The following is an 18,234-nucleotide window of genomic DNA, read 5'->3' as shown; positions in this document are numbered from 1 at the left end:
TTCCACACAAGAGGCTGCCCTGACTTCTGGGGCCCTCTCTAGCCCAGGTGGCTGAAGGAAGATACAAACTTTTCCTTTTCTATACCCGTCTAGGGCGCTGACGAGTTCATGGGTCGCTGTATTTGTCAGCCAAGCCTGGAACGGATGCCCCGCCTGGCTTGGTTCCCACTGACCAGGGGCAGCCAGCCTGCTGGTGAGCTGCTGGCAGCATTCGAGCTTATCCAGAGAGAGAAGGTAAGGCTGGCCACTGTCCAGGCCTGGGAGGCCCAGCTAGGGCACAGGCCAAGGGTGACAGGGCTGTCCACATGCTGCACTCAGTAGTAACTGAAGTGAGCTCTCATACTGACACGTATGCTGTCCACCCTTTCTGATTGTGTCGGGACACAATCCATCTGAGGGTAGAGAGGGTGGACTGTTGGCCTCTGGGATGATTTCAGTTTTTCTTCCTGGGTCACTCCCCCCGTGTTTTCCTGGAGCCTGTGTAGTTGGGGCAAGAGGCTTCAGGTGTAGTGAGTGGGTATCGGGAACATGTAAGGGCAGTGGCTGGGCCATGGTCTGGCTCTGGATCTTGTAACTAGGACCATTCTCTAAAAACACCAGGCTGTTTTGAGTGCTGTCCCCAGGCTTGCCATGGGTTCCATATGAACCTTGTTTGTAAGCTGCTCTGACAGCAGCTCTGGGTGTCTGGAGGACACAGCCTATTGCCTCTTTAGCTTGTGATAGCCCATATCTCTGGCTTGAACCCTACTTGACTATGGGTGTGGAAATGAGGGTGGAGATGAGGAGCTGGAATAGGTAAGCGTGACTGACACCTTCTCTCTTCTTTAGCCAGCCATCCATCACATTCCTGGCTTTGAGGTAAGTCTTGTTCGTATGTTTCCAGTCTCCCGGTATTTGCAGACCCTTCTACATATAGGGGGCCAGTTATCAGGTCCTGCCTTAGCCCACCAGGAAGCTCCTTCAGGTAGAAGATGCCTCAGTGTGTCCCCAGGGCAGGTGGAGTTGTGTCCATTGTGAATCTAGAATTAACATCTTAGAAGTCCTCATCTTATTCAGTGGCTCCATGACCAGCATGGGTACCACCTGCCTGGAGGTAGCTGAGCATCGTGAGTTCCAGACTAGTGTCCTCCATCTAGGGGTTCTGTGCTGTGCTGTGCTGTGCATTAGACTCACCATGATGGCTTTAACATTCATCGGTGTGCAAGTTTTACCACAGCCTCTGGGGATGTGACCCAGGCTCAGGGCCTTCCAATACCACGTGCAGCCCAGGCTGAGGACCACGGGCTCAGGCCATGACAAAAATGTGGGAGCAGCCCAGTTTTGTTAGAAAGGCAAATTTCTAGGTCCACTTCTGGTCATCTGAGGGTAGAGGCCAAGCACCCCACACCTCACCCAGCCCCATGAAATTTCTGATGCACAGGGAATTTCAGGTACCGCACTGGCCTAGCCCATGTGACCCTGCCCTCTTCTCTGCTGACAATGTCCCCTTGGTCGTCTTCCTGCCTCTGGAAGTCCTGGTAGAAAAACCTGTGTTGAGTCTCAGGTTTATTTGCTTCCTTGTTCCACGTTAGACGGTGCTCAGCTGCAGCTGCATTGTGTGTTGTAACCACACAAGCCCCTCCCACACACTTGCTTCTCCCCATCTTTTCCTGCCAATCTTCCCCCTTGTTTTGCCAGAGCTGGGCCCTCAGCTCTGCTTCTCCTGGGGATTCCAGATGGCTTTCTGTGGCTCCCATGTCCACAGTACAATTCCACAGCTTTGTCTGAGACTCCTCCAGGGGCTGCTACACAGAGTCCCAGGTCCCTCCCACCTCCCGTCTGATGTTCTCCCTCCCATCACCTCTGAAGAGGATCTGACTTTCTCATAGTCCATTGCCCCTTCTTCATATGGGAGGGCGTGGTGAGGTAGCCAGCATGCTCACCCTTGGTGGTGGGGCTTTCTGTGAGTGCCGTCTCTGTCTCAGTCGGTGCTTCTGGATACTAACTGAGACCCTTTGCTTCCCTGGCTCTCCCACTCTCTCCCGGATGTGGCCCATCACAGATGCATGAAACTTCAAGGATTTTGGATGAGGTAAGCTGAACCCAAGGATGGGGTGGGGGTCGGTGGTAGACCTGGAAGGAGGGAGATAAAGGCCAGCCTTCCCAGCTCATGTTAGAGGGTAACTGATTTAGATTTTAGTCCTTTTGCTTGGTGTGGGTCCACACTTACTTAGGGTACATCCTGTGAGGTGATTCTAGCCCCAGAGTCTTGACACCCTCTTAGTAGTCCAGACATACACAGATCACTTGAATGACAATCCTGAATTTTGTCTGGTTGAGTAGCAGATGGCGTATTTTCAAGAATAAAATGTTCGGCAGGTGCCAGAGTAGCCCAGGAAACCTTTCTGGTGGTGGAGGCAGAGTTAGGAGACTTGGACAAAGCACTGAAGAAGGCGGGAGGCACACATGTTTGGTACAGGGGCCTAGGTGCAGCACGAAGTCGGATGGGAAGGCGAGCTTAGGGCGGAGGCTGAGCCGGAAAAGGCCGTCCATGTCCTCCGTCAGGGAGTCAGGGACTCCCTGGCCTGGGTTGAGAGCGGATACCACTTGACATTTTCGGTGCAATTTGGACTTGAAGTTCAGGATCAGTCAGGATGTGGGATTGTAGTCCCCCCACCCCACCCCATTCCCTCACTTCCTTTCACTCCCAGGCAGAGGTGGGGGCCTGCCAGCTGCTGGCCCTCTTCGCGCCTGACAGGCGGCCTCCTGCTTCTGGCGGCCATGCGGAGAGACTGCCGATTTGGAAGGCAACATAGAACCCAAGCCAAAACCCACAGGCTGTGCTGAAGAGGACCCAGTCTAGGGATGAGTTATGACAGACTCAGAATCTTTCATGACCGGATGTGCCATATGGAATAACTGGGGCTCGGACTCAGGGCAAGGATGCGGCTGTGGCCTGACTGTCAGGAAGCAAATCAAAACTGCAGCTAAGGGCCAGACCCTGAAGGGCTGAACATTAGGGCTGGCAAGATCGCCTGCTGAGGCATCCTGTGGTCAGCAGGGCCAGGGGAGGATGATCCTTAGGAGTCTGCTGGACACAGATAGGGCTAGCCCGGCAGGTTCAAAGGGTTCTAGGCCCAGGGAGACCCATCCTATAAGACGACTTTGTTATGCCCTTTAACCCAGAGTGTGCCAGTGCAACCCTTAGCCCTGAGCTCAACACACTTCCCCTGGCTGACGGCTGAGTCTTCTGCCAAGAACTTGGGACTTACTCAGTTTTAAGGCTCCTCAGAGGCTGAGAGGAGGCAGGTCACTGCCCCCGTGGCTCTGCTCCTACAGAAAGCCTGCTGACCCAGCAGAGTTTTTCTGTCTTTTTTGTGAGGTGGCCCAGCACCTGCCTGGCCCCCCTGTTAGCTTCCTCCAACCTCCCAGTCCATTCCCTGTGCACACTGGGCCCACTCTTCTGGGAGTCTGGGGGCAGAGCAGAAGTGGAGGTGTGCCGGCCTGCAGGGCAGAGGCTGTAAAGCCAGACTTTTGAAGAGAGACTGGTGGGGAGGCCTCTGAGACAGCTGTTGTTGTGGGGGCCTGCTGGAGACAGGCCAGGAGGAACAGAGAGGCTGTGTCCCCACAGTGGTTAAGTCCAGGCAGACCCTACTGCTAGCACAGTGAGGTACGGAGACAGCCACACATGCCCTTGAGACTACGAAGGGCCTTTAAGTGAGGCTTGGGGCTGGCTGCCCCCATGAATGGCTTCTGAAGCAGGACAGAGGATAGGTCCCGGAAGAGGAGACAGTGAACTTGTATTTGAAACAAGGGAGGAGCAGGAATGTTTTGGAAGCAGTGCCTTGGGTTTGAGCAACAGTAGGGGTTTAGGGACATCCCAGAAACAGCAATAGCCCCTCTCCCAGGCTCTCTGCAGGGGATTACCACTCTGTGGAGTTCCAGGTGGGGAAGTCAGGCTGCCCTGTGGGCCCGGTGCCTTTTGGCCTTTCTCCTCCCAGTTTTTGAGCTTCTTACCCCCTTCTTGTCTCATCCTTCCTCTGTGCCCTCCTTGGCCCACCTCTTCCCCCCTTCTGAGTCCCTCCCCTTTCTTTTTGGTCTGGAGAACAAAGGCAATTCAGGCTGCCAAGGGGAATGAGTTCAAAGCAACTGCAATTTTAGATTTCCCGAGAACTGGCGGTACGCACGGGCACATGTTAGCGAGAACGCATGCGCACTTGCACACACACGGCAGGCGAAGTGTTGGGGTTCCTTGCTATTGGGACTCTTAGAACTGGGAACATGTATAGAGGAAGACCTTATCCAGGGGCTGGGGGATTTGACTTGTCCAAAGGACACTGCTAGTTGTCCCTCTTCTTTCCTGCTCCGAGGTAAGGGATGCCCTTGTAGAGGGCTGCAATGCTTTGTGGCCGTTGTACCAACAAAATAGTGGTCCAACTTGTTACCCTTACACCTTCACAAATCTTGGAGGCAGCAGGGTATATAGCTTATACTGAGACCTAGCCCAGTTTCACTCCTGCACCCCAGCATCCACTAGAAGGGAAACATTTGGTGTTTTGCAATCAGGAAAATAAGCCCAGTGCCCCCCATCCCTCTCCTCCTCCCCCAAGGCCTTAATTTGAAACACTATTTTCTTGGGAAGTGTAATTAGACCAGCATGTTGTTCCTAATGAGTGGGGTGGGGCCAACAGACAATAGAGCCTCCTGCTGCCTGGCTGCCCCCTGCCTGCAGCTCCCCAAGGAACCAGAATGTGGGCCCCTTGGGTGAGGTGGGAGTCTGAGGGCTACTGGGGACAGGGCAGTCTAGTTGGATGCAGAGGCATGTCAACACCTGCACTGCCCTGGAAAGGAACAAATGTCTGATGTGCTGTCACCCAGGACTAGGAGTGTATCTGGGAGCTTCAGCTCTCTGTCCTGAATTGGCCATTGGGATATACAGATCGAGAGGAATCTAAGAGTAGCTTCTATTGGTGGGAAGAGATCCTCAAATGTTCCTGGATATCTGGGTCTGAGCTGGCCTGGTCAACACCCTGCCCACCTGTGAACCCCCACCTTGTTCTGTCTTCAGGGCAGGCACAGGAGTTGGGTTAATATGGCTGCCTCTGACCAGGCTTGTGGTATTGGCCTGTCCTTGGGACCTGGACACCTCAGTCCCTGTCACTAGTGAGACAGCCAATTAGACATTTTGGTTGCTTTTGAAGTCTGGCCCTCCCTTCCTGGTGGTGCAGATATGTTGTCCTGTTTTGATAAGTGTTACAATACCCATACTGTCCTGGAGAGACAGCTTTGGGCCCCCTAGGTAGGCTGAGCCAGGAAGAAATTGAGGAGTAGGAGCTGGCCCAGGCTCTGTTTTACCTCTTGAGTGAGATGAACAAAGGATGGTTAGGTTCACTGGAACTATGTGAGGGGTGTGTGTGTGTGTGTGTGGTTGGGTAGGGTGTGTGTCTGTCCGTATATGTTATAGGAGTCATTTAGGTATAACAGATGTCAGAGAGCAAGGCTATAAGAAGTTTCTGGAGTGTTTGGAGAAGTTGGAGGAAAGATGAGGTAGACCCTGAAGTCTGTACCATGTTCCAGAAGGTAGTGAAGGGAACTGTCTCAGCCATGAGCAGGCACACCTAGCAAGGGCTCAGAGAGGACCTGATGATGACGGCAGAGCAGGTGGCAATAGAGTAAGGGAGAGCCACTTCTTCACCCTCTCCTACCTCTGCTCAATCCCCCTCTTACTCATGGTATCTCTTCACAGTCACTGCTCATTAACTCAGAGTTGCTGGTTAGCTAGGGACAATGACAAACAGAGAAATGGCTCAGGGTGAGTGATGTGTCTTTCAGTGGGATGAAGGTCGGGAGGACAGAGGATATGGGGGCCACGGAGACACTGGAACATAGTAAGCTTAGGTCACCAAGGAAGATTTAAATGACATATACAGTCCAAGCAGGAAGTGTCCAGATGAAGAGGGACAGACTGTATCTCAGACAGACGGATGGCGAGTGCTGAGTCCAAAGGTTAAAGAGAACACAGCGCCTCTACCTAAGAAGGACAATATTCCAGGGGTGGCTAACCACTCTTTGGGAATCCTGAAGGGAAAAGTCATGTGGTGAGAGAAGTCAAGAGTGGCCGGAAGATGAAGGGTCTTGGGGGCCCCTTCAGGCTTTTCAAGTGTCTTGAGGACAGCGTCCCTTGAGTGACATCCTCACTTCACCCCCACAGCGTGTCGTAGGCTTTGTTAGCTGAGGAAGTTGGCAGAACTGGAAGCAAAGAGACCACAGAATGGGTCACTGGACATCGGGGAGGAAAAAGGAAACATGTGGTTGGGGGGAGGAAGAGAGAGGGAGAAGGGGAAGGAGGGGATGGGTAGCAAGAGAAAACATATAGGATAGAGATTTAGGGAAAGTGTCAGCAGTGCTTGGTGACCAATCCGACATAGTAAGGCAGGAAGGGGGAGCCAAAGGTGACACTGACCGTTGTGGTGGGTGCTGGGGCGATGTATGAGGTGACATTGAGATGATTGGGGAGATGGATAAAAATGCTATCATTGGCCAAGCTAAGTGTGAGAGGCTACCAGAAGGCTTGGGTCAACTGAGTAGAGATGCTAAGAACACGGCAGTGGGCTTGGGGGAGACACCAAGGACAGAATGCCTCTGAGCAAAGATGACAGCTTTGCAGAGCTCAGGGAGGAAGTGCTGGAGGTAGCCTGGCAGATTCATCCTTGAGAGGAAGAGGGAACTGAGTATGTGGCTTTAGAAGAGACACCGAGTTCAGCTGGCAAGTGCTGACAAGGGACGGGAGAGGTGAGACTGTACAAGCGACCTTGGGCTGCCGACCTTAACTCGGGAGAGACATTTCCAGGGAAGAGGTGCTGGAGCAAAGGCAGAGGGCAGAGAGGAGGAAGGTGCAGGCAGGGAGGGGACTCAGAGAAACAGTGTGGATGGATAGAGAACCCTGGGTGGAAAGGCAGATACTGAAGGAAGGACTGGAAGGCTGGGGTGAGATGGGGCCAGGGACCTGGAGAACACCAAGGACTGACTGCACAGTCACAGCTCTGTGTACCCAGCTCTGGGTAGTGTGGCACATGTGACACAGCATTGTACTGGAGGACTGGACCTGGACGATGTCCTAAAGACTGGGCAGAGAAGGCCATCAAGAGCGGGATCCTGAGTGTCTGTGGCCAAGTGGCATAGGGCAGGCGTGTTGTGGGAGGCCTGGGGACGGTGTTGAGATGAGAGTGGTGTCCTCACGCTATGGAAGTGGTCCCTGAGTGTCGTCTAACCTCTCTCTGCTTCTCTTCCTCCTGCCTCCACGTGGCTGGCTCCACAGCTGTGCGCCCCTGCCTTCTTCCTGCAGGGCCTCCTCCAGACGGTACTATACCAGCTCTTAACCTGCTTGGGCCTCCTTGTCTCCATCCTACTGGAGAAGTGGGCTCCCACTGTGGGGAGTCTGGTTCTCAGGCTTTACAGAGGATGCCATCACACAGTGCTCTGGGGAAGGTGGAGCCTAGCCCACAGCCAGCTGATGGTTTCCTTTGGTGATTGTCAAAGAAATGAATGGCTGGGTGAGGAAGATTGTCCTGCCTCCTCATTTGGCAAAGCTTAGAGGCTAACACTTCCTGTTGCTAACCCCTACCTTTTGGCCTTGGTCCCACAGTAGGTTGGGCATCAGAATATGCCACACAAAACTTGGCCCTTAAAATAGGCCACCCTGCTGCACAGCCACCTGCAGCTCATGGCTGGTGTTGCAGTGCCCAGCTTCTGTGGTGGTTGCACAGGCTTGCTGGGGGCACCTGCCTTGGGCTATGTGGTGGGCACAGCTCTCATGCAGGTGTGCACAGAGGCAGCTCTGACTGTCACTCTTCATATACCATGTCACCTCCTGTGTGGGCTAGGACTAAGCTAGCCGGCTTCTACCTATGTCCTGGTGGTTTAAGGGTTGTTACAAAGCCACCATTGTTCTAGAAGACGCTCCCTCAAGTGACCCTTGGAAGAACAATTGGACGTTAGTGGTAAAAACCATGGTGCTGACAGCAATGGTGGCCGTAATTACAGTCACACCACTTACTAAGTGCTGTCTGGTGCCAGCTACTCTTCTTGTTCATCTTCTCGCTTAATTCTCAGAGTGACTTTGTTCAGTGTGTTGTTATTCCCTGTCTTTATGAGGACACTGAGTCACTGCTGCTGAGTAACCTGCCCAGACCCACATGGCTAGGAAGTAACAGAGCTGGCATTAGAGTCCAGGGCTGTCTGCTCCTGGACCTGAGGTCCTTATTATCATGGCTCTGGGTGGTGTGGTATTGGTAGTGGACCACCGAGCAGGAGGTGGCTGGAGTCACTGTGAAATTTGATGTAGGCGGGAGGAAACTGGCCTTTTTCTCTGTTCCTGGGGCTCTTGTCGTTCATGCTAGCAAATGTCTGTTGACACAGCATTCTTTCTGAAACAAGACTGTTGGAGAGTAAGTCAGGTAATTGTGATGCTTATTAAAACGCAGCCTGTTTTGTAACATTCAAGACCTCCGTGTGTGGATGTGCTCTATGGGCAACTCACAATGGTGGTATAGTCAAAGAGGGACAATTTCTAGTACAACCTGTATTTGCGTTTATTCTGAAGGTTTCCCACTAGGTGGCAGTGAAGTGTCTTGACCTAATAAACTCATAAAATACATGGAGTCAAAAGTCTTAAGAAAAGAGCACTTTATTCTAAGTGGCCTAGTAGTGCTCGTGAGTATTTACTTGATGCAGGCAGACACTGTATGGTTGTGTGGCATGGACTTCTCAGCTCTCGTGGTAGTGGCTGTCTGGAGAGTAACCTCTGCTAATGATAGCACATGCGGAGAAGCCGAGTGACAGAAAAGAGGGATGGCCTTTTTCGTCTTGTGGATGGTAGAGCTCGTGTTCACACCCAAAGCCACCATGCTCTGAGTTCATAAACTTGAGACCACACTTCTCTCTATTGCCTTATGTGCCATGCTCCCCACATAGCTCTTGGTGATTCCTGCCCGGCTCTTTTTGGAAGCCCTGAGCAGGCCAGTATCACCTTACGCCTCACACGTCCCTGGTCTGTGCGGGTAATGGAGCCTCCTCTGGAGCACTGATGATGCACTGTGTCATATAAGGACAGTGGCCACACATCCCTGCGTCTCATTTGCCATTGCTCTGTTCTTCCTGGCTTCCTATGAGGAAGCTCTGTTCTTGGGGAAGACAGATGTGGCTATAGGGTTGGGGGTTGGAGGATGTCTGGGTGGAAACCAGGGTGTGTCTCAGCTGGGGAGGAAGCAGGAGATCCAGGGCTGGGGGAAGTGACTTAGAGACTGAAATAGATGGGCCAGGATGGGGCAGGAGGGTGTGCATGCTTGTGTCAGCATGAATGTATTCATATGAGCACACATGTGTGCTAAAGACAGGAACACATAAGTAGCTCAGTGGTGCCCTGGAGCCCATGTGGCGGGAGGACCGCCTTGCCCTTGTGCAAAGATGTGTTCATTCTGATCCTGGACAGGATGGTGCCCAGATGAGGCTACTTCTGTACCCTCATTTTTACTCCCTGTTTGTCCACTTCAAGCGCTGTCCTCCATTCCCGTGTCTCTCAATGCATGTCATTGCTTTTTGCCTGCCTGTCTGTTCTTATTCTACTGCCTTGGCCTTCCCCAACCCTGTGCTCTTTTTTTCCACTTGCTGTCTCCTGCAGACAGAGGACACAGACTTGCCTTACCCACCACCTCAACGGGAGGCCAACATCTACATGGTTCCTCAGAACATCAAGCCAGCTCTCCAGCGTACTGCCATCGAGGTGAGCCTGACTGTGGGACAGAGGCCACCAGCCTGTTCTCCCCACTTCTTGCCTCAGCCTCTCTCAGCTGCTATCTCTCTCCCCTCCCTCTGTCCCTAGATACTGGCTTGGGGCCTTCGGAACATGAAGAGCTATCAGATGGCCAGCATCTCCTCCCCCAGCCTCGTGGTGGAGTGTGGTGGGCAGACCGTGCAATCCTGTGTCATCAGAAACCTTCGGAAGAACCCCAACTTTGATGTTTGCACTCTGTTTATGGAAGTGGTGAGCCTTACCTCCTTGCTATTCCCTTCCAGAGTCCTGAGGGGTAGAGTGACCTCATGATCCCAGCACCCCTGGGCTTCAGCTCCAGCTCTCAGAAGGGCCCAGGTGTGTGTGTGTGTGTGTGTGTGTGTGTGTGTGTGTGTGATATCATCTCCACATTTCACTTTCCAATGAATAGAGAAATTGCTTTCTCCTCATTGAAGGATTTTGTCCTGTGTGTAGCTCACACTCACCCTTTTGCCTGATTCTGGGTCAGCAGAGCCTCATGTTCTCAGTACGTTTCCTTTAGAGAAGGCTTTCATTGTCTGGCTCCTCCCTGGACCCTCAAGGGCAGACCTTCAGCCCTCCTTCCCAGGTTTTCCTGCCTGGTTCTGTCTTAGCTTGAGCCCTGCAGGGAAACATCGACCTCCTGTCCCCAGCTCCCCAGTTCTTGTTCCTCAGCCTCCATCCCTGGCCACTGGGCCTTCAGCTGTCAGCTCCATCTCAGCTTCCAGTTTCCTTTTCCTTAGCCCAAACCTCCAGGCCCTGGCCTCCAACTCCCCAGCTCTCCTTGCTCCCCTAGTTCTCAGCTTTCAGCTCCTAAACCTCTAGACACCCGGCCCCTGAGCCTTGTAGCCCATGGGCTTTCAACCATCAACCTCTGGTCCAAGCCCTTGGCTTTCCAGCTTTTGATTCTGCAGTCCTTGATCTCCAGCCGTAAGCTCCCAGGCCCTGCCCCTGAGTCTTGAGTTCTTGTCTCCATTTCCCCAGCCTCTGATCCCTTAGTGTGCATCTCCACATCCTCAGTGCCCAGCCCCTTAGTTCCTACCTTTGCCCCTTAGTTCCTACCTTTGCCTCCCAGTTCACAACCGTGGCTCCCAACCCTCTCCAGACAGCTACCAGATTTTCAGTCCCAGCCTCCCTTTCCTCAGCCCTGGTTCTCCTAGTCTGTAGTCAACTCTCAGGGTCCCAACACCTGACTACCCAGCTCTCATCCCCATAGCCCTCAAATCTGACCCCACCCACATTGTGGTCTCAGTCCATGGTCTCCCAACCCCTCCCCCTTTCCTCACTGGTCTCCTAGCTTCTGACCTCTCAGCCCCCAGTCCCTCACCCTGACCCCAAGTTCTCAGCCCCCGGCCCCCCCCCCCCCACTACTCCCAGTCCTCTGCTCTTGGCCCTTGACTCCCAATCCCTGGCCTCCCAGTTTTCAGAACTCTAGTCCTTAGCCCCACCCTCCTGCCCTAAGCCCTGAACTCTGAGTTTCCCACTCCTTATCCCTCTAGTCCTATCCAGCCCTCTCCAGCTCCCTGACTGCTGGGGCCCAGTGGCCAGTGTAAGTCAAGTCTGAGAAAAGGAAAATGGTTTGCGAGATGAAAGCACACTAGAAATTCCAGGCCCAGTGGCTGTCAACGGGAGCCTTCTCTTGGCACAGCCAAGATGCCACTGAAGGAGTGCATATAAATTATTTCAAGTTGTGTTCAAAGTGCTTTTGGGGTTGGGGGAGAAGAATCTAGGTCTGCAAGCCAACTTCTGAGTATCCACTTGGGGGGGACTGTCTGTAAGAAATGTTGAGCTGCAGCCCAACTCCATCCCCTCCCTCCAGGGCAGTGCAGGTTCAGAGAAAATAGAGTTGCTCAGACTTCAGGCTGACCTGGGTTGGTTGGAGGTGAAGCTATGGGGAGCCTTCACACACAGCTGCTGGAAGCAGACAGAAAGGTGTGTGGCCTCTGTCCCACTGGCCAGCACCTGGGCAGCTGGCTACCATTTGGATTTTGGGCTCTTGTGGACTCTTTGGTCCTTGGTCCTGCCTATGAGAGCTTTCCATTACTCCTTCCCCTGAGATTTCCAGAAATGAGCTGGGACCGTGTTTAGAGCTTCCCTCTTCTCCATTCCCCAGATGTTACCCAGAGAGGACCTCTACTGTCCCCCTATTGTGGTCAAGGTCATTGATAATCGCCAGTTTGGCCGCCGGCCAGTGGTGGGTCAGTGCACCATTCGTTCCCTGGAGAACTTCCTGTGTGACCCATACTCAGCAGAGAGTCCATCCCCACAGGGTGGCCCAGGTAAGGAGCTGGAAGTAGCCTTTGCTGCGCCAGCCCAAAGGTAGGGGTCATCCTTTCCTCAGGTCGGCAATCTGGACCAAGTGACCTCTTACTTGTGGGTGGGAAGCATGGTTCAAGATAGGAGGAAGAAGCAGAGGGGGAGGGAACAGGTGAAGAACGTGGGAAGAGAAACACCTCTGCCTCTGAGGTGAGATTGTGGGGTCTGGTGACAGTCCCCCGGCTGAGTCCCTCATAGGTGTGGACTTGCTCTCCCTGCAGATGATGTGAGCTTACTCAGCCCTGGGGAAGATGTGCTCATTGACATCGACGACAAGGAGCCTCTCATTCCTGTCCAGGTAGGATAAATGAGATGTTAGCTCCCTTCTGCCCCACTAGCTTCTCATCCCCTCTAGCTCCTCCCCTACTCTTCACTATGATACAGCCGTTATACTCACCCCTCTATACCCTGATGGCTGCGTGCTGGTTGATGGAAGGACAAAGGGGGGAACTTCCATTGTGATGGGGAAGGGTTGTGTAGTCCTTAGGGTAAGATCTAAACTTTTTTTCTGGAAGCATGTGGGAAAAATGGAGCATCTATCTTGTGGCTGCATTGAAGGATTTCTGCCTGAGAGCCCTCAGGGAGAAGGGAGTTGGAAGGGACTGTCTCTTCTTTGAGGGAAGATTAGTCCCTGATCTCATGCTTGGCAGTACCTTGGAGGTAGCTTAGAGAGAGCATCTTGTGTTTAGGACTATAGTATATCTTTCTTATCCCCCACCTCTAGGATCAAGAAGGGAGAATATGGGGGAGGGGCAGGTAGTCAGTCATCCTTTTGCTGGGCACTCTGCAACCTAGGGCCCACTGGTGACCATGTGACATACCAAGACAAGTGTCAGGAAGCCCATGATATATTTTACTGAAGGGAACATTGTTCCTGTATTGAGCTGTGGATGTTCTTCATACCATCCAGCACTGGCCTCAGAGAGTTGACGAAGCCCTACTGTGAAGACTGACTTTGAACTTCAGGATGTCACCCTCCTCTGTGACTGTGCATGCAGACTCACACACATAATGCCTTGTGTGCTCTTAGAGCTTCAGGCTACCTGAGGCAGAGCCTCCCAGCCTGTAGGATGGTACCCTATCCTCAGTGGATAGAGAGGAGCTGGAGGCTTGGATAGATGGTTGGAGGGATGGATGGGGAGACAGGTGACCTTCAGCAAGGCTCTGTGCTCTTCAAGCCCCCTATTAAATCTTAGCCTTGTACATGAGAGCAAAGCTGAGTGCTAACTGGCCTCAAGGTCCCAGAGCTCAGCTCTGAAGCTTTCCACGGAGATACTGAGTACCATTTTCTGCCTCTTTCCCATCTTCCTGCTACTTCCAGGGTTTGCTCCTGGAGACATGCTACTGTGGAGGCAGGAAGTCTTGCTCTGTGCTTTCACAGATGCTGAGAACGAGTCAGCAGCCCCAGTCTCTATCTCTAGGCCTCTAACACTCATCAATCTCGGCCTGCATTCTGTCTGCTGAGACAATCTTTGTGCCTGTTCTCTTGCTCAGTCCATTATTTGAGACTCAATTTATTACTGGTAACCACTTCTCTGGCAGGGTCTTGGCTACAGCATCAGCTCTAGGTCTTGCATGTCTCTCTGGGTCTCAGTATCTTCTCTGGACTAAATGCAGGATAACAACCAGGTGCCTTCCTTTTTATGTCCCCAATGTCCAGCACAGGACTTGATTTGGAGGAGGTATTCAGTGAGAATCTGTCTAGATGGCCAGTGAGTGGATGAATGAATGGATGCATAGATGGATGGCTAGATAGATGATAAATAGGTAGATGGATAAATAGGTCGGTGAATAGAGGTAGACGGGTAGATAAATTAAGGGATGGATGAATCAATGGGAGGATAAATGGATGGGTAGGTAGGTGGATGATGAATCAGCAGATGGGTAGGTAGATAGGTTGGTAGGTGAGTGGATAAAAATATGGATGGATGGATGGATGGATTGATGAGTGGATAAATCAATAGTAAGTTAATGAGTGGGTAGGTATATGGATGGACAGGTAGAAGGATTAGTGAACAGATGGCTGGATAGATAAATAGGTAGGTAGATGGATAGATGTGTGAACAGATGGGCGGATAGGTGTATGTATGTATGTATGTATGTATGCATGCATGCATGCATGCATATATGTATAGACAGAAAACTTGTCCATTGTCTGCATGAATCTGAGGAAGAATGTCTCCTAGCAGGGAAACCTGAGTGAAGATTCGAGATGGCTCTACAATAATGTCAGTACGAGTTTGTACTTTGCTTTCCTTGTTGATGGGTATTTGTAGCTGAGTGAGTCCCAACCCCTGGCTCCCATTTCCTGTCCCTGTCATAGTCCTGTCTAAGCTGCAACTATGTGCAGGGATTCCTAACAAGATTGCTGCTGTCTGTGCCACCTTCAGTGTCCACAGGCTTAGATAAGGTGGGACTGTTTTAGTCCTGTTGGCTATAAGCACAGCCAGAGATAGAGAATGTAGAGGCCAAGTCTAGATAGCCTCGCAGCTCTGACATAAGCAGACCAGGGCTGGGCCTGAGCAAGAGCCAGATCTAGGCCCATGCTCTGTGTGAGCGCATGGATACTCTGGAGCAGTGGACAAGAGGTGGTTGGCCAGGAGCTAAGCTCCTGGAGATGTAACACATAGGCAAAGCTGGCCTTGCCTAGGATGGGAGGTGGCAGGAAAAAGGTGGTGGTGGTGGTGGTGGTGGAAGAAGAAGAGGAAGAAAAGGGGGAGGGGGATGGAGAGGGGGAGGGGGAGGAGGAAGAGGAGGAAGAGGAGGAAGAGGGACTAGTTTGCTTTGATAGAAGAAGCCTAGGCCCTGTTTTTACTGAACATACCATTTGGAAGAAACATACCATCTTCTTGATGGTATGAAGAAACATATCATCTTGGGAGATGATATGTGTGTTTACATAGCAAGGTTGTATGTAGATGTGTGTGCATGTATGCATATGTATGTGTGTGTGTGTGTACAAGTGGTGTGTGTATGGGGATATATGTATGAGGTGTGTGTGTGTGTTTGTGTATATTCTATGCAGGTCTTAGACTGGTAGCTGGGGGTGTGGTATGCACACGCACGTGTGTATGGTGAGAAGATATGTGTATATGTGTGTGCATTAAAGAGTATGTATATATGGTAAGGCTTTGCATGTGTGTGTGTGTGTGCACACACATGTGATGAAGTAGTGTGTATGTGGTAAGATCCTATGTGTGTGGTAAAGTGCGTGCATGTGTGAGGTGAGATGAGGAAGTATGTGTATATACGTGGTAAGGTTGGTATGTGGGGGGTGAAGTGGTGTATGCATGTGGTAAGGTGGTGTGTGTGTATGTGGTCTGGTAGTATGTATGTTTATTGTAGGTATGTGTTGAAGGTCAGTGGTAGGTATGTGTGTGTGCGTGGTGAGGTGTGTGTGTGTGGTAAGGTGCTATGTATGTGTATTACTGAGGAGACACCTGGAAGGTGGCATGGAGGAGCCCTGAGAAGGTGGTGAGGACTTTCTCTCCCATGGTGGGCTGAGGTGTGGGCAGCTCTCAGGCTCAGGCTAAATTGGAGCTCACTGCTCCACTTATAGTCTTCAGGCTGCCATGAAGGTGGAAACACAGTCCCAGAATTGGAGCAGCAAATTATGGCCACAGCCCCAGGGGAACATGTAATTTCTGCAGCTGCACTGGGCTTTGGCGCTATGTTTAGCCACATGTGTTCCTTCTGCTCTGGTGACCTGCCCGTCCCCCTCTCACCTTCTCTAAAAAGGAACAATTTCAAAATAACACCAAGGCCTCTGAAGGGTCAGAGCAAGGTGGGGGGTGGGGGGGGGGGGGGGAGAGGGCCATCTTTGGTCATCTGGGGTCTGCTGGTGGCATGTACCAGTCTATTCTAGAAGGTCCTACTGTACCTAGTATTGGCCAGCAGCCCTGGCTGGTGGCTGGCTGCCCTTTAATCTGCCTGCCTTCCTAGACTTGGGCTCTGGAGCTCCTTAGTAATGCTTCCTCTACAGAAGGAAAAGAGAATCTAAAGCCCACTCCAGGTCTCCACAGGGCCTCTCCTACACTTCCGCCCTAAGCCTTTCTTCCTGTATAGAAAGGGAGTCTGGCCTGAGATTCACCTTTTTCAGGGTCTTCTTGGAGGCTCTGGATCACTGAAGAGGGAGGTTGGTGCGGGTGGCTGTGGGTCCCCAGTGCCCCCTGACTTCTCCAGCCTCACCTCCCATTTCCCCTGTTGCAGGGCCTGTTTTCTAATCTCTCTCTCTCTCTCTCTCTCTCTCTCTCTCTCTCTCTCTCTCTCTCTCTCTCTCTCTCTCTCTCTCTCCCATTTGCTGTTTCCTTTTTCCTCTACCCCTCTGTCCAACTTTCCCCACCTGCTATTCTGCTGTTCATCTATCTAAGCCCTACCCTCCCATTGCCATGACTTCAAAGTATATCTGAGACTCTCCTGTAAGATAATTACAGTCCTCAAGATGTCAAGTGGGGGTTAATGGTGGGGAGCCATTTCTAGGACAGGCAGCAAGGTTGTACTGTGAGACTCCTTCAGCTTCCTTCGTGTAGGTCTGGGGTGGTCCCCTACTTCTGGGAGATGGAAGCTGAGAGCTTTGTCCTTCCTTGGCTACCCTGCCCGGCAGGTATGGGTATGTTAGTGACAGAAGGAGGGATGGTGGGGGTTGGAAATGTCTTCGGAGCAGGCAGATTTGAGAAAGGCAGAAAGAGTGGCTGAGTAGGTGGCACCTTTAAGTGTGGCACCAAAGGCTGTAAAATAAAACAGCAGCAGGAGACCAACCAGGCTGGCAAGGACTCCCTCATACTCAAACTCTGACTCACCACTCACTGTTGCTCTGGGTCATTGGGATTCAGGGAGGTTGTGGAACTGTCCAAGGTCACATAAATGGTTGGGCCATGGAGCCAGGCATGTCCAACTGGGGATAGCACACTCTTCCCACAGCTGGTGCAGAGGGTGCCTGGAGGGATGGAGGGAGAGAGAGAGGGAGGGAGTGAAGGAAAACCTACTCCCTCAGAACTGGCCAACCTTCCCTCTCACGGGCCCTCAAATCTCACCCTGGAATCCTGTCACTAAGCTAACTGGCATGTTTAATTTGTAGCTTGCAGACGGGCTGTCAAGCTTGGGCCCCACTAACCTGACGCCTTCTCCGTCCAGTCCTCATGTATGTATTGTTCACTATTTGTTGGCTTGATTTTCTTTGTGTGTCTGGGAATAAGAACGAGGGGTAGGGAAGAGAGGAGTTCTTCCTGATCCTGGTGTGCTCATGGAGGGGCGGGAGGAAGCTCTGGGGTGCAAACCCTAGAAATCTCTGTCTCTGCTTAGTCTCCTGACCTCCTGAACCATACTTCAGTCCTGGTTACCTATGTGGGCTGGGGTTGGGTGTGGCTGCCAGGGCCAGAGGAGGCAGGCAGCCCCCTAGCTTCAACTCTGCCCTCTGGGACCTGGGCCTAGGAAGTCTCTTCAAATGGCTGCAGGCTAGCCTTCCCTGTTCCTCTCACAACGTGAGTATGATGGGCTGAGGACTCTCGGTGGTCCTGGTACATTCTGAGTCCAGATGATTGGGACAATGTCAGCACTGTGTACCTAGTAGGGCTACGTTCTTTCTATCTGCTGATCTACCATGTTCAGGCTTCTCTCTGAATTACCTTTTGTGAAAATACAGAAAACAGAGCTATCAGCATCTCCATTCAATGCTAAAGCTGTTTAGATGTGTCCATGTTATTTTATGTACTTGTTTATACTTTGGGTTTTACAATATTGGAATCATTGGCCTTTCTTATAATGTGCATTAAAAAGCTTAAAGATACAATGCGAATGCTCTCCCACTATTTTTAAAGTATGGCTGAATGTAGCATGGAGCATCTCAAAGTACTATATACTAATTATTGGACACTTGATTTATTAATTCCCAGTGCTGTCCCCTTTTACATTGCTAGGCTTAGTTTATTGTCTATAAGTCTAGTCATTTAATTTATTCCTAGGTGTTTTGTAGCCTTTGTTACTATTATCTATAGAGTACCTCTTTTTTTATGAGTATAATTCTTACCAGGAAATGCCACCTCCCCTCCCCTCCTGTCCCCTCTCCCCTCCCCTTCCCTCCCCTCTCCTCTTCCCTCCCCTCCCCTCCCCTCTCCTGCCCTCTCCCCTCCCCT

At 51.8% G+C, this 18,234-nt stretch overlaps 1 protein-coding gene across 8 annotated transcripts in view; it reads left to right on the top strand.

Moving 5' to 3' along the window:
* Positions 1-18,234, top strand: part of Dysf (dysferlin) — a 181,044-nt gene that overhangs the window by 112,337 nt on the left and 50,473 nt on the right. For 4 of the 8 annotated variants that reach the window (XM_028762361.1, XM_028762359.1, XM_028762357.1 and 1 more), the window contains 8 exons: positions 94-234; positions 829-858; positions 2,042-2,071; positions 9,659-9,760; positions 9,860-10,021; positions 11,901-12,066; positions 12,325-12,401; positions 17,181-17,243. In XM_028762361.1, coding sequence (XP_028618194.1) covers positions 94-234; positions 829-858; positions 2,042-2,071; positions 9,659-9,760; positions 9,860-10,021; positions 11,901-12,066; positions 12,325-12,401; positions 17,181-17,243 — 771 coding nt within the window. The remainder of the gene's footprint in view (positions 1-93; positions 235-828; positions 859-2,041; positions 2,072-9,658; positions 9,761-9,859; positions 10,022-11,900; positions 12,067-12,324; positions 12,402-17,180; positions 17,244-18,234) is intronic. The other 4 variants (XM_028762363.1, XM_028762362.1, XM_028762360.1 and 1 more) reach the window with 1 other exon arrangement.

Source organism: Grammomys surdaster, unplaced genomic scaffold (assembly GCF_004785775.1).
Source record: "Grammomys surdaster isolate TR1022 unplaced genomic scaffold, NIH_TR_1.0 133, whole genome shotgun sequence".
Taxonomy (NCBI): Eukaryota; Metazoa; Chordata; class Mammalia; order Rodentia; family Muridae; genus Grammomys; species Grammomys surdaster.
Note: the sequence above shows the minus strand (reverse complement) of the source record. Positions and strands in the feature narration are given on the sequence as shown.